General features: G+C 43.4%; 1 protein-coding gene across 4 annotated transcripts in view; it reads right to left on the bottom strand.

The window, feature by feature from the left end:
• The window catches only part of CACNB1 (calcium voltage-gated channel auxiliary subunit beta 1), a 142,395-nt gene extending 122,513 nt beyond the window's left edge, over positions 1–19,882 (bottom strand). Inside the window, exons 1-2 of one of the 4 annotated variants that reach the window (XM_077459702.1) lie at positions 19,659–19,882; positions 17,259–17,342 (exon numbers count right to left, since the gene is read on the bottom strand). In XM_077459702.1, coding sequence (XP_077315828.1) covers positions 17,259–17,342; positions 19,659–19,745 — 171 coding nt within the window. In that variant the 5' untranslated portion in view covers positions 19,746–19,882. The remainder of the gene's footprint in view (positions 1–17,258; positions 17,343–19,658) is intronic. The other 3 variants (XM_077459700.1, XM_077459707.1, XM_077459705.1) reach the window with 3 other exon arrangements.
• Between the last annotated feature and the right edge of the window lie 1,078 nt (positions 19,883–20,960).

Here is a 20,960-nt window from a genome sequence, read left to right as displayed (position 1 = left end):
GGACACCTACCTCTCACCTTGTTCTAATATACAGGACAGACAGCAGGACACCTACCTCTCACCTTGTCCTAATACACAGACAGAAGCACTCCTACCTATCACCTTTGCCTAATATACAGTACAGACAGCAGGGTACTTACCTCTTACCTCCCTCTAATATACAGTTCGGACAGCAGGGCACCTACCTATCACCTCCCTCTAATACACAGTTCAAACAACATGGTACCTACCTCTCACTTTCTTCTATTATACAGACAGCGGGACACCTACCTCTCACCTTGTCCTAATACACAGACAGAAGCACACCTACCTCTCACATTATCCTAATACACAGACTGAAGCACACCTACCTCTCACCTTCCTAATATACAGTACAGAGAGCAGGGCACTTACCTCTCACCTTCCTCTATTATACAGACAGCAGGGCACCTACCTTTCTCCTTTTCCTAATACACAGAAAATGGGACACCTACCTCTCGCCTCCTAATTTACAGAGACCTCCCTCTCACCTTGTCCTATTGCACAGACAGTAGGACATCTACCTCTGACCTCTTCCTAATACACAGACAGCAGGATACCTACCTCTCGACCTCCTCCTAATACACAGACATCAGGATACCTACCTCTCGCCTCCTCCTAATACACAGACATCAGGATACATACCTCTCACCTCCTCCTAATACACAGACATCAGTATACCTACCTCTCGCCTCCTCCTAATTACACAGACATCAGGATACCTACCTCTCGCCTCCTCCTAATACACAGACAACAGGTTACCTACCTCTCGCCTCCTCTTAATACACAGACATCAGGTTACCTACCTCTCGCCTCCTCCTAATAGACATCAGGATACCTACCTCTCGCCGCCTCCTAATACACAGACATCAGGATACCTACCTCTTGCCTCCTCCTAATACACAGACATCAGGAAACCTACCTCTCGCCTCCTCCTAATACACAGACATCAGGATACCTACCTCTCACCTCCTCCTAATACACAGACAGCAGCACACCTACCTCTCACCTCCTCCTAATACACAGACAGCAGCACACCTACCTCTCACCTCCTCCTAATACACAGACAGCAGCACACCTACCTCTCACCTCCTCCTAATACACAGACAGCAGCACACCTACCTCTCACCTCCTCCTAATACACAGACATTAGGATACCTACCTCTCACCTCCTCCTAATACACAGACAGCGGGATGTGTAGAGCTGGCGATAGATGGATCCAAATTTCAATCCAATTACCAACTATAGGACGACTGCTCTTGTACGGGAATGTTGGGAAATTTTGCTTTGATCAATGCTGCAGCTAATCGGATGAGTATACTCTCACAGCAGGGGAGTCCCCTCTGTGAACTTTATCACTCCCTAATACACAGAAAGCAAGACTCTTTCCACCTCCTAATATACAGATATAACCTTCTAATAATGCACAAATATCGGTAACCTCTGACCTCCTTTTAATAGAAAGATTTCAGAAAAAGTTCCCATCTTCAAAAATCTGTCATGAGAATATACACCTAGCACGTCTTATTAACAGACATCAGGCAAGAGCTATGTAGATAGTAAGGCTTTCTGTAATCAGGGGAGAAGTAATTGTTTAGTCTGGTCTGTTCAGGGCTTCACAGGTTGGGAATTAAAGTGGAGGGCCGGTTATAAAAAAAAAAAAAAAAAAAAAGTCAGCAGCTGCAAACACTGCAGCTGCTGACTTAATAAACAAACTCACCTGTCCAGGGCACCCGCGATGTCGGCCGCCCGAGGCCGACCCATCCCTCGGCTCTCGGGTCCCGGCGCCGCCATCCCTTGTAAGGGAAACAGGCAGCGGAGCCTTATGGCTTCACTGCCCGTTTCCTACTGCGCATGCGCGAGTCCCGCAGCGCTTTCTGAATGGGACGCGCTGTGTTCTGGAACACACAGTTCCCAGAACACAGCGCGACTCATTACCCAGAAGACGCGGCGACGAAGACAGAAGACAGAAGATCTCCGCGGAGGAGGAAGAGGAAGATTAGGAGAAAGTGCCTAGCAACAGGCATTTCTGGTAAGTAAAAAAAAAACATTTTTTTCATTTTTTTTTTTTAGATTTTTTGTAATTTTTAACATTTTTTTGTTTTTCAGGGTGGCCCTCCCCTTTAAATTTCTCCTCCCTGCCTCTAGAAGACTTTTCTATAGCTTAGGGAGGGACAGTTCAAATGACCAGCCTGCATATTGATTAAAGTGGTTGTAAACCCTTACAAACCACTTTGACCTACAGGTAAGCCTAGATTAAGGCTTACCTGTGGGTCCAAGAAATATCTCCTAAACCTACACGGTTTAGAAGATATTTACAAAAAGACAGGCAGCCGTTAGTGGCGGTTCCCATGCACATGCAAGGGAGTGACGTCATCGCTGCTCCGGCGCTGTGAGTGGCCGGAGAAGCGATACCCGGAAGAAGATGGATGCTCCGTGCTACGGGCACAGCGGTGACATCGCTGGCTCCTGTGTCAGGTAAGTGACACATAATGGGCTATGTCCTTTGCAGGGAGACAAAGAGTAAGTAAACCCCACCAGGGTTTACTTCCTCTTTAATGCCTAGCAAATCTCTGGGGAGGTGTGCCCAGATGCTGGCAGATTTAATGTTAAATAGCCTGGAGCCCCGAGGAGGTTGTGTTTCCCCCCCCTGAAGGAATAGATCTGTGAACTGAGAGGAGGGGGCTGCCTGCCCCCATAGTCCTTTGGACTGGATATTGGACTGCTCTGTAGGAGGCTGTACCTATAGACTGATCCTGTACCAAGAATCTGTCAATAGAGCCATGAACCATAGATTGCTCCATTCTAACTTTACCTGTGCTAAACCTACTTCATGGTCCCTAGCCGTGAACCATACATTCTTCCATTCTACCTTTACCTGTGCTAAACCTGGATGTAGCACCCTGGTGTTTAGGCAGGGTTGCTCCTAAATTTACTTGCCAGGTATATCAACCTTGGCTAATTCTTGAGGATCAATTGATTTCACTCCAAGTCTGTAATTGCTGCACTTCTCTGACAAGGGCACTGCAAGGTCAGATTATGGGTATATGGGGTGTCTCAGGCAATAGGCAGGGGTTTTCTTGAATCCCTTGGCCTGCTGGGAGAACCTATATATTTTAGTGGAGTCGGGTGATCTGTGTTCTGTGCCACCTGGACGGCTGTCTGGGTGGACATGTGTTGTATTACCCGGGCTGCTAGGCTGGGGATGGGGCCTATCCTGGGCACATCTGGCTGCTAGGCTGTCTGAAGGCCTATCCAGAAGCAAGAGAGCAGCGCAGGGTTAGAATTGTGGCTTGCAGTCCAACCAGAAGTGACGGTTCTGACAGCCGGAGAACCTGTCATGGTCAGAGGTACAGGGGTAGCTGTCGCCACGAATGGACCATCCACCTCATTACCAGGGACCACAGTGAGTAGCTGAAGCAAGTACCGGAGCAGCATTCTCACCAACTGGGGATGGGGTAGAATCGGAAAACTTCAGCTGGTGTCAAGCCAGGGACCCAGCCAGTGGAGGTGACGCTTGCAGAGCAGTCTTGTGTGTCAAGCCAGGGACTGAGCAGACCAGTGGGGTGAAGCTTAATAAGTATCTGGAGTGCCAAGCTAGGGACCCAGTAGAGATGTGGGGATGACACTTGAGGCAGATACTACAGTGAAGATTGGAGGATCTCAAGGGATTCAGTGGCAGTGAATCATGGAGTCCAGTGGGAGAGACTGGGAGTTCAGTGGGCTGAAGAACTACAAGAAGTGATTGTAGTGGAAGTGAAGGAACTGTTATGCCCTGTACACACGACCGGTTTTCCCGTCGGAAAAAACTCTGAAGGTTTTTACGACAGAGTTCCGCTGAAACTGTCATGCGTACACACGATCACACCAAAGTCTGATCGTTAAGAACGCGGTGCCATACAGCATGTACGGCGGGACTAGAAAAAGGAAGTCAAATAGCCAGTAGCCAATAGCTTCTGTCTCGTACTTGCTTCAGAGCATGAGTTGTTTTTGGTCCATCAGAACAGCATACAGATGAGCGGTTTTCCCGATAGGAATTGGTTCTGTCGGAAATATTTAAAACATGTTCTATTTCTAGGTCCATCAGAATCTTCGTATTAAAAAAAGTCAGATGAGGCATACACATGATCGGAATATACGATGAAAAGCTTCCGTCTGACTTTTTCTGTCAGACATTACGCTCGTGTGTACACTTTGTGTTTGAAACTGTTAAAGACTGTTGCCATGGGAGAGCATTCCTACACAGGCAGATGTGGCGTCTTGCTGGATACCTTCTGTAGAAGTCTCGGAGTCTGCCAATTAACATTGCAACTACCTAAGAGTGACCTTGCCCTAACCCTTGGCTTGGCTCTGGAGGTTCTCATTAGACTGAAGAAGGCCTGTGACCTTGCTACATGTAGATTGTTCTATTCTACCTTTACCCATGATAAACTTACTTCATGGTCCCCAGCCGTGAACCATAGATTGTTCCATTCTACCTTTACCTGTGCTAAACCTAGTTCACTGTCCCCAGCTGTGAACCGAACATTGTTCCATTCTACTGTGCTAAACCTACTTCATGGTCCCCAGCCATGAACTTTAGATTGTTTCAATCTACCTTTACCCATGATAAACTTACTTCATGGTTCCAAGCCGTGAACTGTAGATTGTACAATTCTACCTTTACCTATGAAAAAACCTACTTCATGGTCCCCAGCCATAAACTGTAGATTGTTCCATTCTACCTTTACCCGTGATGAACAACTTCATGGTCCCCAGCCGTAAATGGTAGATTGTTCCATTCTACCTTTACCCGTGATAAACCTACTTTATGATCCCCAGCCATGAACTGTAGATTGTTCCATTCTACCTTTACCCTTGATGAACCTACTTAATGGTCCCCAGCCGTAAATGGTAGATTGTTCCATTCTACCTTTACCCGTGATAAACCTACTTCATGGTCCCCAGCCCTGAACTATAAATTGTTCCATTCTACCTTTACCCATGATAAACCTACTTCATGATTCCCAGATGTGAACTTTACATTATTCCAGTCTACCTTTACCTGTGCTAAACCTACTTCATTGTCCCTATGTAAAGTGTAGAAAAAGAGTTCAACTTTATGAGTAGTGCTTTCCTGGTAATAAAGTGAAATTCTTTTCACTTTATTAGCTTTTCCTAGCTGGCTGGCTAGTTGGTACTACTGTATACCATTTTACAAAGTAATTTACAAGATGATGTTAAAGGAAATTATGTTAATGCCCAAAATGGTCCCTCCTACACCCTCCAGCAGTTTTGTAAGAAATCTAGCTTCCCAGCTGCATTTACCAAGAGGTATATTACATTTCTTTTAAGACATTTAAAATGGCAACAAGAGAAAAAAAAGGAGAAGTCTTATGCAGACTTTAATAAGCAAAACATTTATGTCTACAAAAGAAACAATTCTGCATTGTGGCTTTTATGCAAGAAGGCAACCTGGTGGCATAGCATATTACACACCAGCAGTGCTACAGTGCAACACAAATCGAAGTAGGAGTACAGAGTAATCATGTGCCATCAGTGGGTTTTGCAATTTGTCAGATCATTGTGAAAAACAAAAAAAAATTAAACATTATTATACATTATATTGGCTTAAGCTGGGTATACATGCATTGTAATTTGAATTCAGTCTGTGTGTACCCCTCTCTGCTCAACAGAAGCCGGTCGTTAGACCAGAAAACCATCGCAACCAATGCCAATCCTGCTGCCAGAATACAGTAGCGCAGCAGGTGAGATCCTGCATCCACATCCACATCTAAATGTGTATACCAAGCAGATAACTTGTCAAATCGCATGTCAAGTCGCACCCTATTTTCGGCATTGGAACTGTTCATATCGGTGCTACACTGTCTTTGCCTTACTTTTGGCGATTTCAGATGCAACGTGCATTGACATCTGTGCATCAAGTCGCCCAGATGTCAGCTGAGTCCCACCTGAAGTCGCACTGACACGTGGCTTTAAAATCGTGCGATTTCAAGTGAAGTCGCACAATTTCAAAGCCGCATTCAGTGTGAACCAGGGCCTAGAGTAATAAAAAATGTATAATATGAAGACATATCTAAACAACACTTTCAACTTGCATTTAATCAGGCAGGCCCTTACCATAAACTACGTGTCTGGTAGATCTAAAGCAGATTGTGCAATCAAATTGGGTGGTGTGTGATCACCTATAAGCGGGGTACACATAAAAAGATTTTTTTCATGCAATCCAGCGGGTTTGCATGAAAAACAAATGACAGCTCACAGCCAGTCATAGCGCCGGAGCCGCGATACCCAGAAGTCACTCCAGATATCATGGCAGCAACGGAGGTGGTGACCGAGGACCTTTGCCCTGCAGGGTGTCTTTTTATTTTTTTTTACTTTCTTTACTTCTTCTTTAAGGTTACAGCACCTTTGCACAGCGGCTGCAGTTCTGTGTTTATTTTTATATTTATTTCGGTTTTGATTTATTTAGTACCTTAGCATGGGTTTTTGAATAGTTTTATTGATGGGTAGATACTCTCAAATTGGACAGGGTTAAGATAAATTCTATATAAGAACTTCTAATGAATGAGAGGGTCTCTAGCAGAGACTATCAATCCAGTCCTTGCCTCTGAAGTCTGGAACATTTCTCATCCAATTCTTTCTACAATCCACTACAGGTGGGGGCAAAACAGGAAAAAGCTCTCTGTAAAACCCAGACAATGAAGACATTTCTAAGTAGCAGTTTGAGACCCCTTTCACACTGAGGCGCTTTGCAGGCGCTTTCATGCTATGACCCCTTTCACACCACACTCCCCATAGTGTCGGCGGTAAAACGCCGCTATTTTTCCGCCGGATTTGCGGCGCATTTCGGTCGCTAGAGGAGCGATTTTACCCCCCCCCGCTAGCGGCCGAGAAAGGGTTAAAACCGCCAGCAATACGCCGCAATAGCGGCATTTTGCCGGCGGTATTACAGCGATGCCCCATTGATTTCAATGGGGAGCAGCGGTGGAGGAGCGGTAAACCGCTCCTTCACCGCTCCAAAGAAGCTGCTGGCAGGACTTTTCCCTGACGTCCTACCAGCACACCGCTGTAGTGTGAAAGCCAAGGACCAAGCTAGGGTTACTGAAGTATGAGAGTAGGCGCAAAAGGAAAAAGGCAAACAGAAATTTTTACTTGGAATTTTTACAAAAGTAGTGAAAGAGGCAGAATTTTCTTTTTAAGGAGATTTACCTTGCCATTCATTGATAAGGGCAAGTGTTTTCTCTGCTTCAGAAAAGTGAGTAATGGGGTAAGGCTGAGGGAGGTAAAGTCAGGTATTCTGGCTAAAAATTAACTCCCAGATATTGTATCTGTGTGACCTACTGAAGAAGATGATCAGGATCTACCATGTCTTTCATTCTGGAGCTTATAGGAGAATAAGTGGTAAACTTTTTTTAAAAATTCTGAGGATCACCTATAGTAAAGCGCCAGGGTCTTACAGGAATAGGACTAGATCACCTGCATAAAGTGAGAGAGGCTCCTCGATACTGATAAGCCCCTAATGATAGCGGAGGCATGGAGGGCAATGGCCAAGGGCTCCATCATCAAGGAAAATAAGCAGGGGGACAAGTGACCTGCACCCCACTACGAATGTCAAAGAAAGGTGACAAAGATGTGCTAGTTTTGAGGGCAGCCCTAGGTGTCCTGTAAAGGATGGCAATCCATTGTTGGCATTAAGACCCAAAACTTTTCCATGTCTATCCCCAATCCACGTAATCAAGGTCATTTTCAATATAGAATTGACACAATAGCTCTGTTCCTTGGGTTGGGACAGTCAGTCTTGAGGTAGAAGAAGAGCCTGCGCAAATTGTTACTGGTTAAAGTCTTAAGATCTACAGTACATTTCAAAGACGAATGGGTTTTTATAAGAAGCAGGTTTGGAGGTCCTCACCTGGTTTGGGGATAATACAACCTGTGCTTCAGTCAGTATAGTACCAGTTTCAAGGCAATGCCCATAAAGGTATTGCAGCCTGAGGGTCAACAGGTCAACATGCAATTTGTACCATTCTGCCAGTGTCCATCTGGACTGCATAACATATTATTTGGGAAAAAGGGAATCATTTGTTTATTTGACTAGGTTGTGATAACCTTCTCTACGGTAAGCAGGGCTCGTCCAAGACATTGTGCTGGCTGCACAGATCCCCCCCCCCACCCCCCCATCACAAACTCCTCACCATCACATACTCTCCTCATCACAGAGCCCCCTCCATCACAGACCCCCCATCACAGAGTCCCCATCACAGATCCCCCCCATCACAGACTCCTCCCCATCACAGATCCCCCCATCACAGACCCCCCATCACAGACTCCGCTCATCACAGAGTCCCAATCACAGATCCCCCCTCATCACAGACCCGCCCATCATAGACTCCTCCCCATCACAGATCCCCCCCATCACAGACTCCCCTTCTCACAGATCCCTCCCCATCACAGACTCCTCTTCTCACAGGTCCCTCCCCATCACAGATCACCCCAAATCACAGACCTCCCCCAATCCTCCATCATAGATCACCCCCATCTTAGACCCCCCCCATCACACATCCCCCCACCACAGACACACCTCATCACAGTCCTACATCAATATTACAGACTGCCCCTTCCATAAGATTGCAGTACTCACCCTCCCATACCTTATTTACAGAAGACGGAAAGCATGGTATTTACGGACAAAGGGCAGGACTTTTTAATGTGAAAGGCAGGTGATTGATTGCTGGGACCACCCTGCTGTCTAGTAACCAATCTCCCACTTCTTAACTTGAGAAGTCCTGCCCTTTGTCTGGACCTGCCATGCTTCTTGTGTAAATTGGGTAAGGGGGATGCTGAGATCTTATGGAAGGGACAGCCTTGCCGTGCCTGCTGGATCAATTTGCCGCCCCTCTCAAGATGCAGCCTGGACCCAGTGGGACACATCGTAGGGTCGGCCCTGACAGTATGAGCACCTATTCCATGAACTGGATATAGGAAAGGGATAAGAGTAAAGCCTCCAAGGCATCTTCATCATACTTATTATAAAAGTCCAGTAAGACATGCATTCTTTAATCAGAATCAGTAGTTACAGGTCAATCTGAAGTCTTAATACAGGAAATATTGGTTTGGGCCTGTTGGTCCTCAAATAATAAAGCCAATAGTTTCCCATTCTGATCATCCTGTTCAAATAAAGACTTAGCCCTCCTCCTAAAGGACATTTTGAGCCATGTATAAACCAAGTTGGCAGCACATCGCCTCTTGGCGTCCTGCAGCTGCCAGAGAGCAGCAATATGTCCTACTCAGGCACACTTGATGGCAGAAATATTCGCTCCCATGAGCTGAGCTGGGGATGTTTCCATCTCCACAATTCAGTGAGCAGGGTAGTATATGCCCATAGCAACAAATCTGAAGAGAGAGAGAGGTCAGAGGAGGTTTGAGGTATCCAGAGAACCATCTAAGATGTTATTGAAGTCACCAGCAAATACTATCGGGAGGGGCATTAATGGTGCTAGTTTGTCAATAATGTTATATAAAACTTGTGGCTGAAAGGGAGAGGGGACATTGACCTAAACCATTTTTTGTGCTTTTATATCAACCACCAATGGTATATATCTACCTCCCGGGTTAAAAAACATCTGAGGGAAAGTGTATGGTATAGACTTACTAGCAAGAATTTATATACCCCCAGCATAGTAAGAATAAATAGTATGTAACGCTATCTCTACACAGGGGCAAGGCAGGGCTAGACCATTGCTTCTGTTCAGATCAGTCTCTTGTAAGAAAATAATGTGGGTGTTTTATCGGCTTCAGGTATTGTAAAATCATGGCTCCTTTAAACCTATGATTTAAACCTCTGACAGTCTACGAGACGATCTTAAGTGATTTCATCATATAGGGAACATAATATCAGTAAATGAACACTCAGACATGTATGAGTAGAAAGCTCACTAGGGCCCTGCTGCCACCAAAGCCAGCAGCATAGGAATAAACCCTGTACAGTGAGGTAAAACAGTAAAATAAATCCCTATATAAAACAGGCCTGTCCCTATACTTAACAAAACAAAATTTGGTATGCAGCTTTTAACCAAAACAGTACACAGATTATGAGTACAACTGTGCCAAGTAAAAGTGACTGAAGGGCGCTGGTGGTGCTTACAACAGTCCACAAGCCCAAAAAGATGAAAGAAATGAGGGATCATCTGTAGTCCAACTGATTCTATGGGGATGAGGGAATGTGAGGGTGACAACACCACTGGACATGAATGAGTGAGTTTGGGGTGGAGGAACTTGACTGGTCTGCACAGAGGAATATGGGCAGGGAGGCCTGGTCCCCACACCAAACCTACCAAAAACAAAAATGAGCTAGCGGACTATTACGGTACATATTGAAAAGTCAATACAATGTTATTAGACCAGAGTTAAAATACAAACAAAGTTTATTCATATAGTAAAACCATTTGACAATTCACAAACTGGTACAGGTGGTGACGTATTTCTACTAGTTTCGCTCTAGATGAGCTTCTTCAATTAATACATACATCTGTAAAGAGGTATAGATTTGCATAGTAAGATAACAAAGGAGATCTATTGAAGTACAAAACAAGGATAGGGGGGAAAAATTAACAACATCCAAGTAGACCTCAAAAACTCAATCTCCTGAAAAGAGAAGTGTTATCATTGACCAGTTGAGCCAGAGGACTCTTCTCAATGCCACAACCATAGAGCTGATGAGGGAAATCACCCATCCACCATCCAGGAAGGCATCACATATATACTTGGCCACCTGTCCCCAAATGATCTGCCAAATCAATCAAGTATTGGGGTACTGGGATAAACGTACAATATACTCATGCAGGACTCTTGCCTATGCTGATGCAGCCAGGGACACATGGGTATAAGCAAATATTGGTCCGAGAGCAGAGCCAGCAGATTGGAAGGTCTCAAGATTTTTGACCACTAGGTCCTTCAAAAATACAGAGAGCAACAACTGGGAAAACTGTCGCCTTTTTAAGATAAGGTACAGGTGGGTCCACCAATGATGGTGCCTTCAATTTTTAACATAATTTTGCTCCTATACAAAGCATTAGTAAGATCTCATCTGAAATATACAGTTCAATTTCTTCCTGAAGCATTCTGAAATATGCCGTTAAATTCTGTGTACCAGTTCACAAAAAGGATATTAGACAACTGGAGAGCATGCAGAGGAGGGCAACTGAACTAATAAGAGGCATAATAAGAGGAGTACATCAGCTATGAGAAAAGAATAAAGCCTATGTTGGGGACAAGAAAAATCCCTGGTGGCAGTTGGGTTGTCCCTGCACTGCAAAGTTAATGTTCCTTTAGGCCTACCTAAGTAGTTTGATTTATCTTTTCCCCCCTCCCCCCAGCAGTCGGTGCTTTCCTCCACCCCCCTATGCTCCAGTGGTACACTGTCCCTCTGTGTCCTTTTGTCCAATGCTGGGCTATGGGCCCTGCAATGTACTTGATGATATGAGAGGACCTGTGACAGCCCAATCAAAGGGGAGAAGGAGCTGCATTGACTGGACTAGCAGCACTGAGGTAGCATGCAAGATCAGTTAAATAAAACTGCATTTTCTGGTGCCCTAGACTTAAAGCGGAGGTCCACCCTAAAGTGGACCTTCCGCTCATCGGAACCCTCCCCCCCTCCGGCGCCACAATTGGCACCTTTCAGGGGGGAGGGAGGTGCAGATACCTGTACAGTACAGGTATCTGCACCCACTTCCGGGATAGCTCTCTGCGGAAAGGGGCGTAGATTACGCCCCTTTCCGCAAGTGCCCGCCCCTTTCCGCAAGTGCCCCGCTGCCTGCTGGGAAACACACAGATCCCAGAGGCAGCGGGGACCGTCCTTATTGCGCAGCGCGACTCGCGCATGCGCAGTAGGGAACCGGGAAATGAAGCCGAAAGGCTCCATTTCCTGATTCCCATACCCAAGATGGCGGCGGCAGCACCCGAGAGACGATCTAGAGATCGGCTTCGGGTGCCGACATCGCGGGCGCGCTGGACAGGTAAGTGTCACTATTTTAAAAGTCAGCAGCTGCCGTATTTGTAGCTGCTGGCTTTTAAAAAAAAATAATAAATCGCGGAGTCCCGGCGGACTCCCGCTTTAAATGAGTATTTAACCTAAACAAGTGAGATGATTTTGAGAAAAATCCTTCAGGAGTCTTATCATTTACAGTGGGCTGGTGTTGCAATGAGATCCAATGTTGTTGCTAGAGCATATATGAATAGTTTTGAGAACTAGCTTATCTTTTCTCTTTTACAGTATAGGGTTTACTTAAAGAGGGATTCCACCAAAAAAAAAAATATTAAAAGCCAGCAGCTATAAATACTACAGCTGCTGACTTTTAATAAATGGACACTCACTTGTCCCGGGTTCCAGCGATGCCAGCAGCCGAGGCCGATCGATCGCTCGGCTCTCGGCTGCTGCCGCCACCATTCTAGGTGAGGGAATCAGGAAGTGAAGCGAATCGGCTTCACTTCCCGGTTCCCTACTGCGCATGCGCGAGTCGCGCCGCGCAATAGGAAATCTCCGCTCTGTCACTGGGACCCGTGTGTGTCCCAGCAGACAGCGCGGCAGGGCAGGAAATGGCGTAGACTCCCACGGGAGTCTATGCCCGGAAGTGGGTGTAAATACCTGTCTTTGACAGGTATCTCCACCCCCCTCAGCGATCAGCGATCAGATCCGATCAGCGGAGGTTCCACTTTAGGGTGGAATCCCGCTTTAAGACTATGTTGTGTGGTCGCAGTACAATGACAATCTATTTATGGTTTTGCAGGGCAGCACTAGACTTTTAGGACAGATGGAATGGGAGGAAATCATCAATCAAATTCAATATGGCTTTTGAAACCAAGGAGATTTTCTTTTTGAACGCAACATTGGTTGCTAGAACAAGGCCACCTGCATCCTAGCAACCAATGAAGCAACTCACACTGAACTGACAGTAGGTGTAGCCTAATGGTGAACTCGTTATCAGGTCCACTTTGCCTATGATTGATAACGGATGGCAGTGGCCAGATGCCACAGCTGCTATCCTGCCCAATCGCGGCTTTGAAATCCACAAACTATCATCAGCTATCAATCACAGGCAAGGTGGACTTGATGGGAAACTAGTCTTATGCCACATACACGCGGTCGGATTTTCCAACGGGAAATGTTGGATGTGAGCTTGTTGGCTGAAAGTCCGACCGTGTGTATGCTCCATCGAATATTTGTTGTCGGACTTTCCACCAAAAATATTTGATAGCAGGTTCTCAAATTTTCCACCAACAAAACTTTGTTGTCGGAATTTCCGATCATGTGTACACAAGTCCGACGCACAAATGTTCACGCATGCTCGGAATCAAGCAGAAGAAGCCGCATTGGCTATTGAACTTCCTTTTTCTGGGCTCGTTGTACATCTTGTACGTCACCACGTTCCCATGTTCGTAATTGTTGGCCAACAGCCAACATTTGTGTGACTGTGTGTGTGCAAGACAAGTTTGAGCCAACATTCTTCGAACAAAAATCCACGGTTTTATTGGCGGAAAGTCCGATCGTGTGTACGAGGCTTTAGAGTTTCCCATCAGGTTCCATCCACCCAACAACTTCAATTCATGACCACTGCTCCTGTTGGGTGGGTGGACCTGCTGAGGAACTAGTCTCAGCATGACAACTCAAATACGTGGCTGCTGCATCTATTGGGTGGGCAGAGCCTAATGGCGAACTCTGAGAGTACTTCCACATCAGGTCTACTTTTTCTGTGGTTGACAGCGTACAGCAATGGGCGGATTCCAGAAGCACAATTGGACTGTATGGCGACAATGAATCTGCCGACTACTGTGTGCTGTCAATCAAAAGTAAAGAAGATCTGATGGGGAACTAGTCTTTCAGTTCCCAATCAGGCTCTGCCCACCTTTAGTTTAGGGATTTGCTCACACCAATGGTTGGGGGGGGTGGTAAAACCCAGAGGTTGAGCTGTGTTTTTATTGCTCCTCATAGTCTCCCCCTTTAGCTGCAGATGGAGAAGCTGGGGTTGGGGGTTTATGCTCCCTTTTGCTAAATGACCCATTCAAATGAATTGGGCCGGTCTGCATTAGCAAATGTTTGTCACACATTATTGTTTGTGGTGTACCAATTTTTGTGCATACTGTTGCGTGACAAACGTGCGGCAAAACCCGCATTAGGGATGCCATTAAGCGTGTTTCTGTCTGAATTCCTGGAACATTTTGGTGTGAATGTGGCCATAGGGTTTGGTCAACCAAGAGGGATGTGCCACATATATTTAGGCAGTCTAAAATGTCTGATAGTGTAGTTAAACTTCATAACTGTATTGTAAAATCGGCAAGAAGAAGAGAGGAAGGAATATAGAAGGTATGAATCAGGGGAGGTATGAGTGGAGAAGAGAGTCCAGTATGGTTCTATGACTCGCAAGGTTTTCTCACACCCTATATATATGCAGATGAAAAGTCCAAATTGACAGAAAAGTAATGCGTTATCCAGGGTGTCCATACATTTTGAAATTAGTTGCTAATTTCTCGCTAAAGAGGTACCAAGCCATTCTTTGTTTAGCCTAAGCTATTGTAGGTTTGGCAGGTCACCAGTCCTTCACTATGATTTAATTTAGAAGATTCATTTAAATTGCATATTGTTGCAGGCTTCAGGTTTAGAAGAGCTTCATGGACATTTGTGAATTCCTTTGCCTAATATTTGATACATACTGGTGCAAAAGTGTCAATCTTTAGTAATCCCACCAAATATGTGTAAAGATTGCTGTGGCCTGGCATTCACTGAACACACGTTATTTTCAATAGTTTTAAATCTTTCAGCTTTCATTTAAATAAAACCAGGTGATCCTACCATGAAAATGGTTATTCCCTGCCTTCCAATGTTTCTTCTGTGTTGTCACTCCTGACAGACTACAAGCATCTTTGCCAGTGTGCATTGCATGACTGGTCTACTCTGTGGTCCACAACAAGCCACCTTGACAAAAGAGGTGCAAAATTTGCTGGAGTAAAGTCTAGTACACATGGGCCGAATATTAGGCGACATCAGCCAGTTCAATAGAAACCAATATTTGGCCAGTCTGTATGGCAGCCGGCTGTTATCGAAGGATCATGACCGAAAATGCTCTGCCGACCAGATCACGATCAGCACTCTCGGCCAATGGCTTCTGGCGGAGGGGGAGGGGGCGGAGCATGCCCCTGTCAGAACACAATATCATAGCAGGAGAAATCACTGTATTAACATCTGATTTTTTAGTACTACAGCTTCAACCTGAGCTGTGAGTTAGTAGTAGTGTGTACCAGGCTTGGGGTAGGCAACCTAGGCCCTCCAGCTGTTTTGAAACTACAAGTCCCATGAGACATTGCAAGTCCCTGACAATCACAGACGTGATACCTAGAGGCAGAGGCATGATGGGATTTGTAGTTTCACCACAGCTGGAGTGCCAAGGTTGCCTACCCTTAGTGCATGCATACAGGAAGTGACTGCATGCATTGGCCCAATGTAAGTCTGCATATGTGATACCTGATCGGCATATGTGCAAGTTGTAAATCACTGTAGTAGCCTGAGCTACTATGGTGAAGGCCTCAAATACCCAGGTGCTGTCCTGAGCAGCTGCCCTTCTGCATAGCAACCACAGTGGGTCGCTTTCTCAGCATTGGTGACATTCAGAGAAAACCTTGTATATTTCTCGATGAATGCAAAGCGTTCTCTTATTAAATGAGATGGAAATCACAACACCACCATCCCTCCAGACTACCTCATCCAATCAGAAAATGCATTGTATTCATTAAGAAAAACGCAAGCCGAATGGTGGCCATGAAAAGTGACTGGTCCTCTGTGGTTACCCGACAGAATGGCAGCTGCTTGGTACTGCACCCAGGAGATCTTGGCCATCGCCATATTAGCTCAGGCTATTACATGTACAGTATTTGTGCTTTACAAGATGCACAATAGACAGACAAAAGGTATTTGGAATACGTGCATCTATTTGGCTTTTTACCAGAATGCCCAAATATAATAAAGCAAACAAAATGTTTTCCCCATCTCCAACACTTTCCAGGCATACAATAAATAGAATACATGCTGAACTAAGATACATTATTCCATTGAAAGGCCAGTGATTATTGATGCTTTTGTTAGGTTGGAAAATACAAAGAAAAATGCCTATATACAAGAAGCTATTTCTCCAGCAATTAAAAATGTGATTTATTGATTGTATAGTACACAGGCTTAAGCCTGGTACACACAATGAAATTCTTGGATGAATGATCTTTTTTTTTTTTTGCATGCTAGTCTCATATGGAAAATGAAGAGGTTACAGAAATTCTCATATGACAGTATAAAAATTTGGGAAGTGATGTCATGTATTGTATTTTCGGATGAAAACTGTACTGATTAAATGAAAATCTGGTATTGTACAAGAAATTTTTTTCCTGCTTGTCCCATCAGATATTTTTGCATGACCTTTCCTGATCAAAGCTGTGTACTAACAATCAAATTATCGTACAATTGTTCGAAAGCAGTATTTTTCGTACGATTTTCTGTGTGTGTGGGCCTTTAGTCGTAGACAACTAGGTTATATGCTACTACATTCAGGTGACTGGACAATCGTAAAACGATTTTTAAAGGTAAGTCAAACATTTTTTTTCCTGTAATACAACATTCAAAAATCTGAAATACCAGCTGACGTCGGGGGTTGATTTATTAAAACTGGTGAGTGCAAAATCTGATGCAGCTGTGTATGGTAGCCAATCAGCTTCTAACTTCAGTTTGTTCAATTAAGCTTTGACAATAAAACCTGAAAGCTGATTGGTTGTTATACAGCGCTGCACCAAATTCTGCACTCCCCAGTTTTAGTAAATAACCCCCCACTGTTGTTATCATTTTCTACAATACCATCTTCCTCATAATTGTTTGTATTTATATATATATTTTTAGGAGTAGATCATCCTCTGTGTCTTTTATTTCACAAAATACCATTCGTAGATCTGTTTTATCCCACATATATATCCTTCTTTGTCCCCCCTCCCCTGTTCATCCTCTCCCTTTTATTGTACCATTCTTCAGCATCTCCTCTCTCTCTCTTTCAGTTAGTTAATTAGCGTTTGTCATTTCCATCCCCTGACGTAGGAGCATCTCTTCCCTGGTGCTGGTTTCCATGGTAACCCAGGACCAGGGCCTAGTGAGGCCTGCGTGTTGTGCTTCACACGTCAGGCCGAAGCATAAAAAAAAAAAGCAGTGACTTACCTGCCGCACAAAGCTGTTTGAAGTGGTGTCTGAGCTGGTGCTGCCATCTGACCGTTTGAATCGACTTTTTCTCTTATATTTTGCCTAATGCATTTAAAAAAAAAAAAAGGAAAAGTAAATCAGGCTCAGTGGCTATAGACGAAGAAGGCAAGTGACATTCAGATAGGACTTATTCCTTTGGTTTAATAGGTCTGATTTTTTAAAATAGTAGAAAATGTTCCTACTGTAGATTTTTAGCAGCAACCAATCAAATTCTAGCTGCTGTTTTCTGGTGCAATGAACGTTATCATGGGCAATGCAGATATTTTTTTTGTCAAAACTTAGCCAGACTATACAAATTGTCCTGCAGTATTTTTATGCCTCTAACTCTGTTATGTGCTGGAATAGTTTTTATATCTATGTATCCAGAATACTTTATTAATCCCAAAGGGAAATTATAAAAACGGTGTATATATATATATATATATATATATATATATATATATATACACACATACATACACATACCATTTTTATAATATCTCTTTGGGATTAATAAAATATTTTGTTTGTGTATAAATATAAATATATATATATATATATATATATATATATATATATATATATATATTCACCGTTTTTATAATTTCTCTTTGGGATTAATAAAATATTCTGGATGTATATATATATAATTAAGACAAGTGCAAAGCAATCAGACCTTCCCAAGGGCCATATATATATATATACAGAAAAACGTTGGGATTGCTGCACAGGAAATATTTAATTTAAAGTTAAAAACAAGAAATTAAATAGTATTCAAAGTAATTTCTTGTTTTTAATTTTTCAATAAATATTTTTTTCTATATATACACATACATTGGGATTGCCTTGGGATTGCTACACAAGAAATATTTAATGAAAAACAAGAAATGACACAGTATTCAAAGTCATTTTTGTTTTTTGATTTATCAATAAATATTTTTTTCTACATATATACATACATCATGAACTATTAATAGAAACTGCAAATATACCTATAAATGTAACTACTACATGAACTATTAATAGAAACATATGCTAAATGACTGCTTCTATTTTACATAATCCCCCTCCTTTAATTACATAATAATATAATAAAAAAATATTGCTACTACTACTATAATTATTATATTATTATAAATAAAAAGCTACTGCTACAATTATTATATTATTATAAATAAAAAGCTACTACAATTATTATATTATTATAAATAAAAAGCTACTACTACTACAATTATTATATTATTATAAATAAAAAGCTACTACAATTATTATATATAAAAAGCTACTACTACTACTATAAATATTATATTATTATAAATAAAAAGCTTCTACTACTACTACAATTATTATATTATTATAAATAAAAAGCTACAACTACTACAATTATTATATTATTATAAATAAAAAGCTACTACTACAATTATTATATTTTTATAATAATATATTATTATATATAATGTATAGAATATACATTATATAGAGCCTATCATTTGAGCAGCACTTTACAAAATAAAGGAAGACAGAACAGTTACAATATATAAAGGATTAGGAGGGTCTAGCTCATGTGAGCTTACAATCTAAAAGGGAGGGGCAAGTGATAACTGTGTCAGGGATGATACTCATTAATTAAACTGAATCCTTCTGTATACTGGTATTACCTACAAGGGACATACTCACTCTCATCGCCCCTCCATCTATTACCTGCTTATTATAGGCTTTATCTTCTGGTACTTTAGGCTCTCCTGGCACTCTTACTTTGAATTGAATTTCTACATAACCATAATAATACCTGGCGCTTTAAGCAGCGTTCCAATCCAATAGTAAAGGCTATTACCTATGGAGAAATGGATCATAAAAAAATGATAACCCAGCCAGTACTGTCCTCTGATTATCTCCTACTGACTCCCCGTCCCATTTAACCCTTCCAGTACTACCAGAACAGCCCCCCTATGTGACAGCTCCCATCCCCCACAACATCCTGTGTTTACCTGCTCACTACCAGCTGTCTGTGAATGTGTTTGGTGGAAATATACATCACATATATATATATATATATATATATATATATATATATACACACACACATACACATTCTCTCCCTTTTCCTCTCCGACTGTCTCTAAGGATTTCATATCCACAACCTGGATTTGACACAGTAGCAGCATCATCGCGGGGTCCATATTTCCATGTCATTTTATTTTTATGTCTGCAGCTCTCTGTTTGCACCAGTTATATTTTTATAAATCGGCGTTGTATAAAAGAAAAAAATCACAGATGACTAGTTGGCTACTGATGAGGATTTTACGACACCTATTTGTGCGTTGCTAAGCTATGATGTACGTACGCCCAGGGAGGGTGTTGATGAGGAATGGATCTCACCTGCAGGCTGTGCCCCTCTAACACATCCATCTGGATCTCCTGTGTAGAGCTGGACGGGGTCCTGGCCATCCTGTTCTGCTGGACCATTGGTGAGATCACCCCACTTCCACACACAGATTGCTTCTAGTCTCCAGCAGTCATCTCTCGAGCAGTTCCAGAACTAGATGTGTGAGAAGTAGATGTGTGAGAGAGGCAAGCTGAGAAGAGGGGAGGGGAGGAAAAAAAAGGGAGATAGGGTGGATGATAGAAGGAGAAGGAGGAGAGCACAAGCAGACACAGGGAGGGGACAGAATATTATGGAGGAACGACTGGCTGAGAAATGACAGAGGAAAGACTGGACAATGAATAGAAGACAAGACGGGAAGACAGACATTGCTACAACAGGATGTGAAGAGCTACAATGCAGGATTCCAGGGCCGCAGGAATAGGAGAAATCTAGGCCCCAATCACACCTCAACGTTTTGGAGATCTAAGCTAGAAAACGCTAAACGTTAAATATCACATTGTTTTCACTGGTGCTTGTTTACACATTCGGGCACCTAGTGCTAGGTGCTTTTTGGGTGTTTTTGGCCCTGAAAAAAAACATGCAAAAGTCTGTGGGGCCAAAAATGCACAATCTCGCCCCAAAGAAACACGCAAAGTACAACAAATAGGGCCCTTTCAGAGCCTCCAGTCTCCTCTATGGAGAGGCGGATATCATGTGTCTGTTGGTACCCGCCAACATCCGATACTATCAGCTTATAACAGATGGATGAGGATCTGTACCCCTCTGTCTGGTGGATCGCATCTGATGGCAGTTGGGTGTAAAAGGACAGGCGGGTCCATATACATCTGACCACCTATAGAGGGAAGCAGGCCGTGTACCATTTACATAAGCGGAGCGGACATGGACCAGACACCCGCCTGCTCCGCGGGCATAACCGGACAGATTCCCTGCTGAGCAAGCACATTCCAATGGAGCCGCATGTAGAAGGGGCAATGTAAAATCACCTGAATATGACACACTCACGTGTGAATGTAACCCTACCAGGGTTGCCAACTGTCAGTAAATTCACTGACATCTTTACATCTGTTTGTGCATGGCTGTCTTTAATATTGATTGGACCAAACATTTTACACAGGACCCCCTCCCCCATACTACCACCATCATTACACAGGACCCCTCCCCCATCATTACACAGGACCCCTCCCCCATACTACCACCATCATTACATAGGACCCCCCCCATCATTACACAGGACCCCTCCCCCATACTACCACCATCATTACATAGGACCCCCCCCCCATCATTACACAGGACCC

The sequence above is a fragment of the Lithobates pipiens genome, unplaced genomic scaffold, assembly GCF_037356315.1.
Source record: "Lithobates pipiens isolate NorthernLeopardFrog02 unplaced genomic scaffold, aLitPip1_a1.2 Scaffold_28, whole genome shotgun sequence".
NCBI classification, from domain to species: Eukaryota; Metazoa; Chordata; class Amphibia; order Anura; family Ranidae; genus Lithobates; species Lithobates pipiens.
Note: the sequence above shows the minus strand (reverse complement) of the source record. Positions and strands in the feature narration are given on the sequence as shown.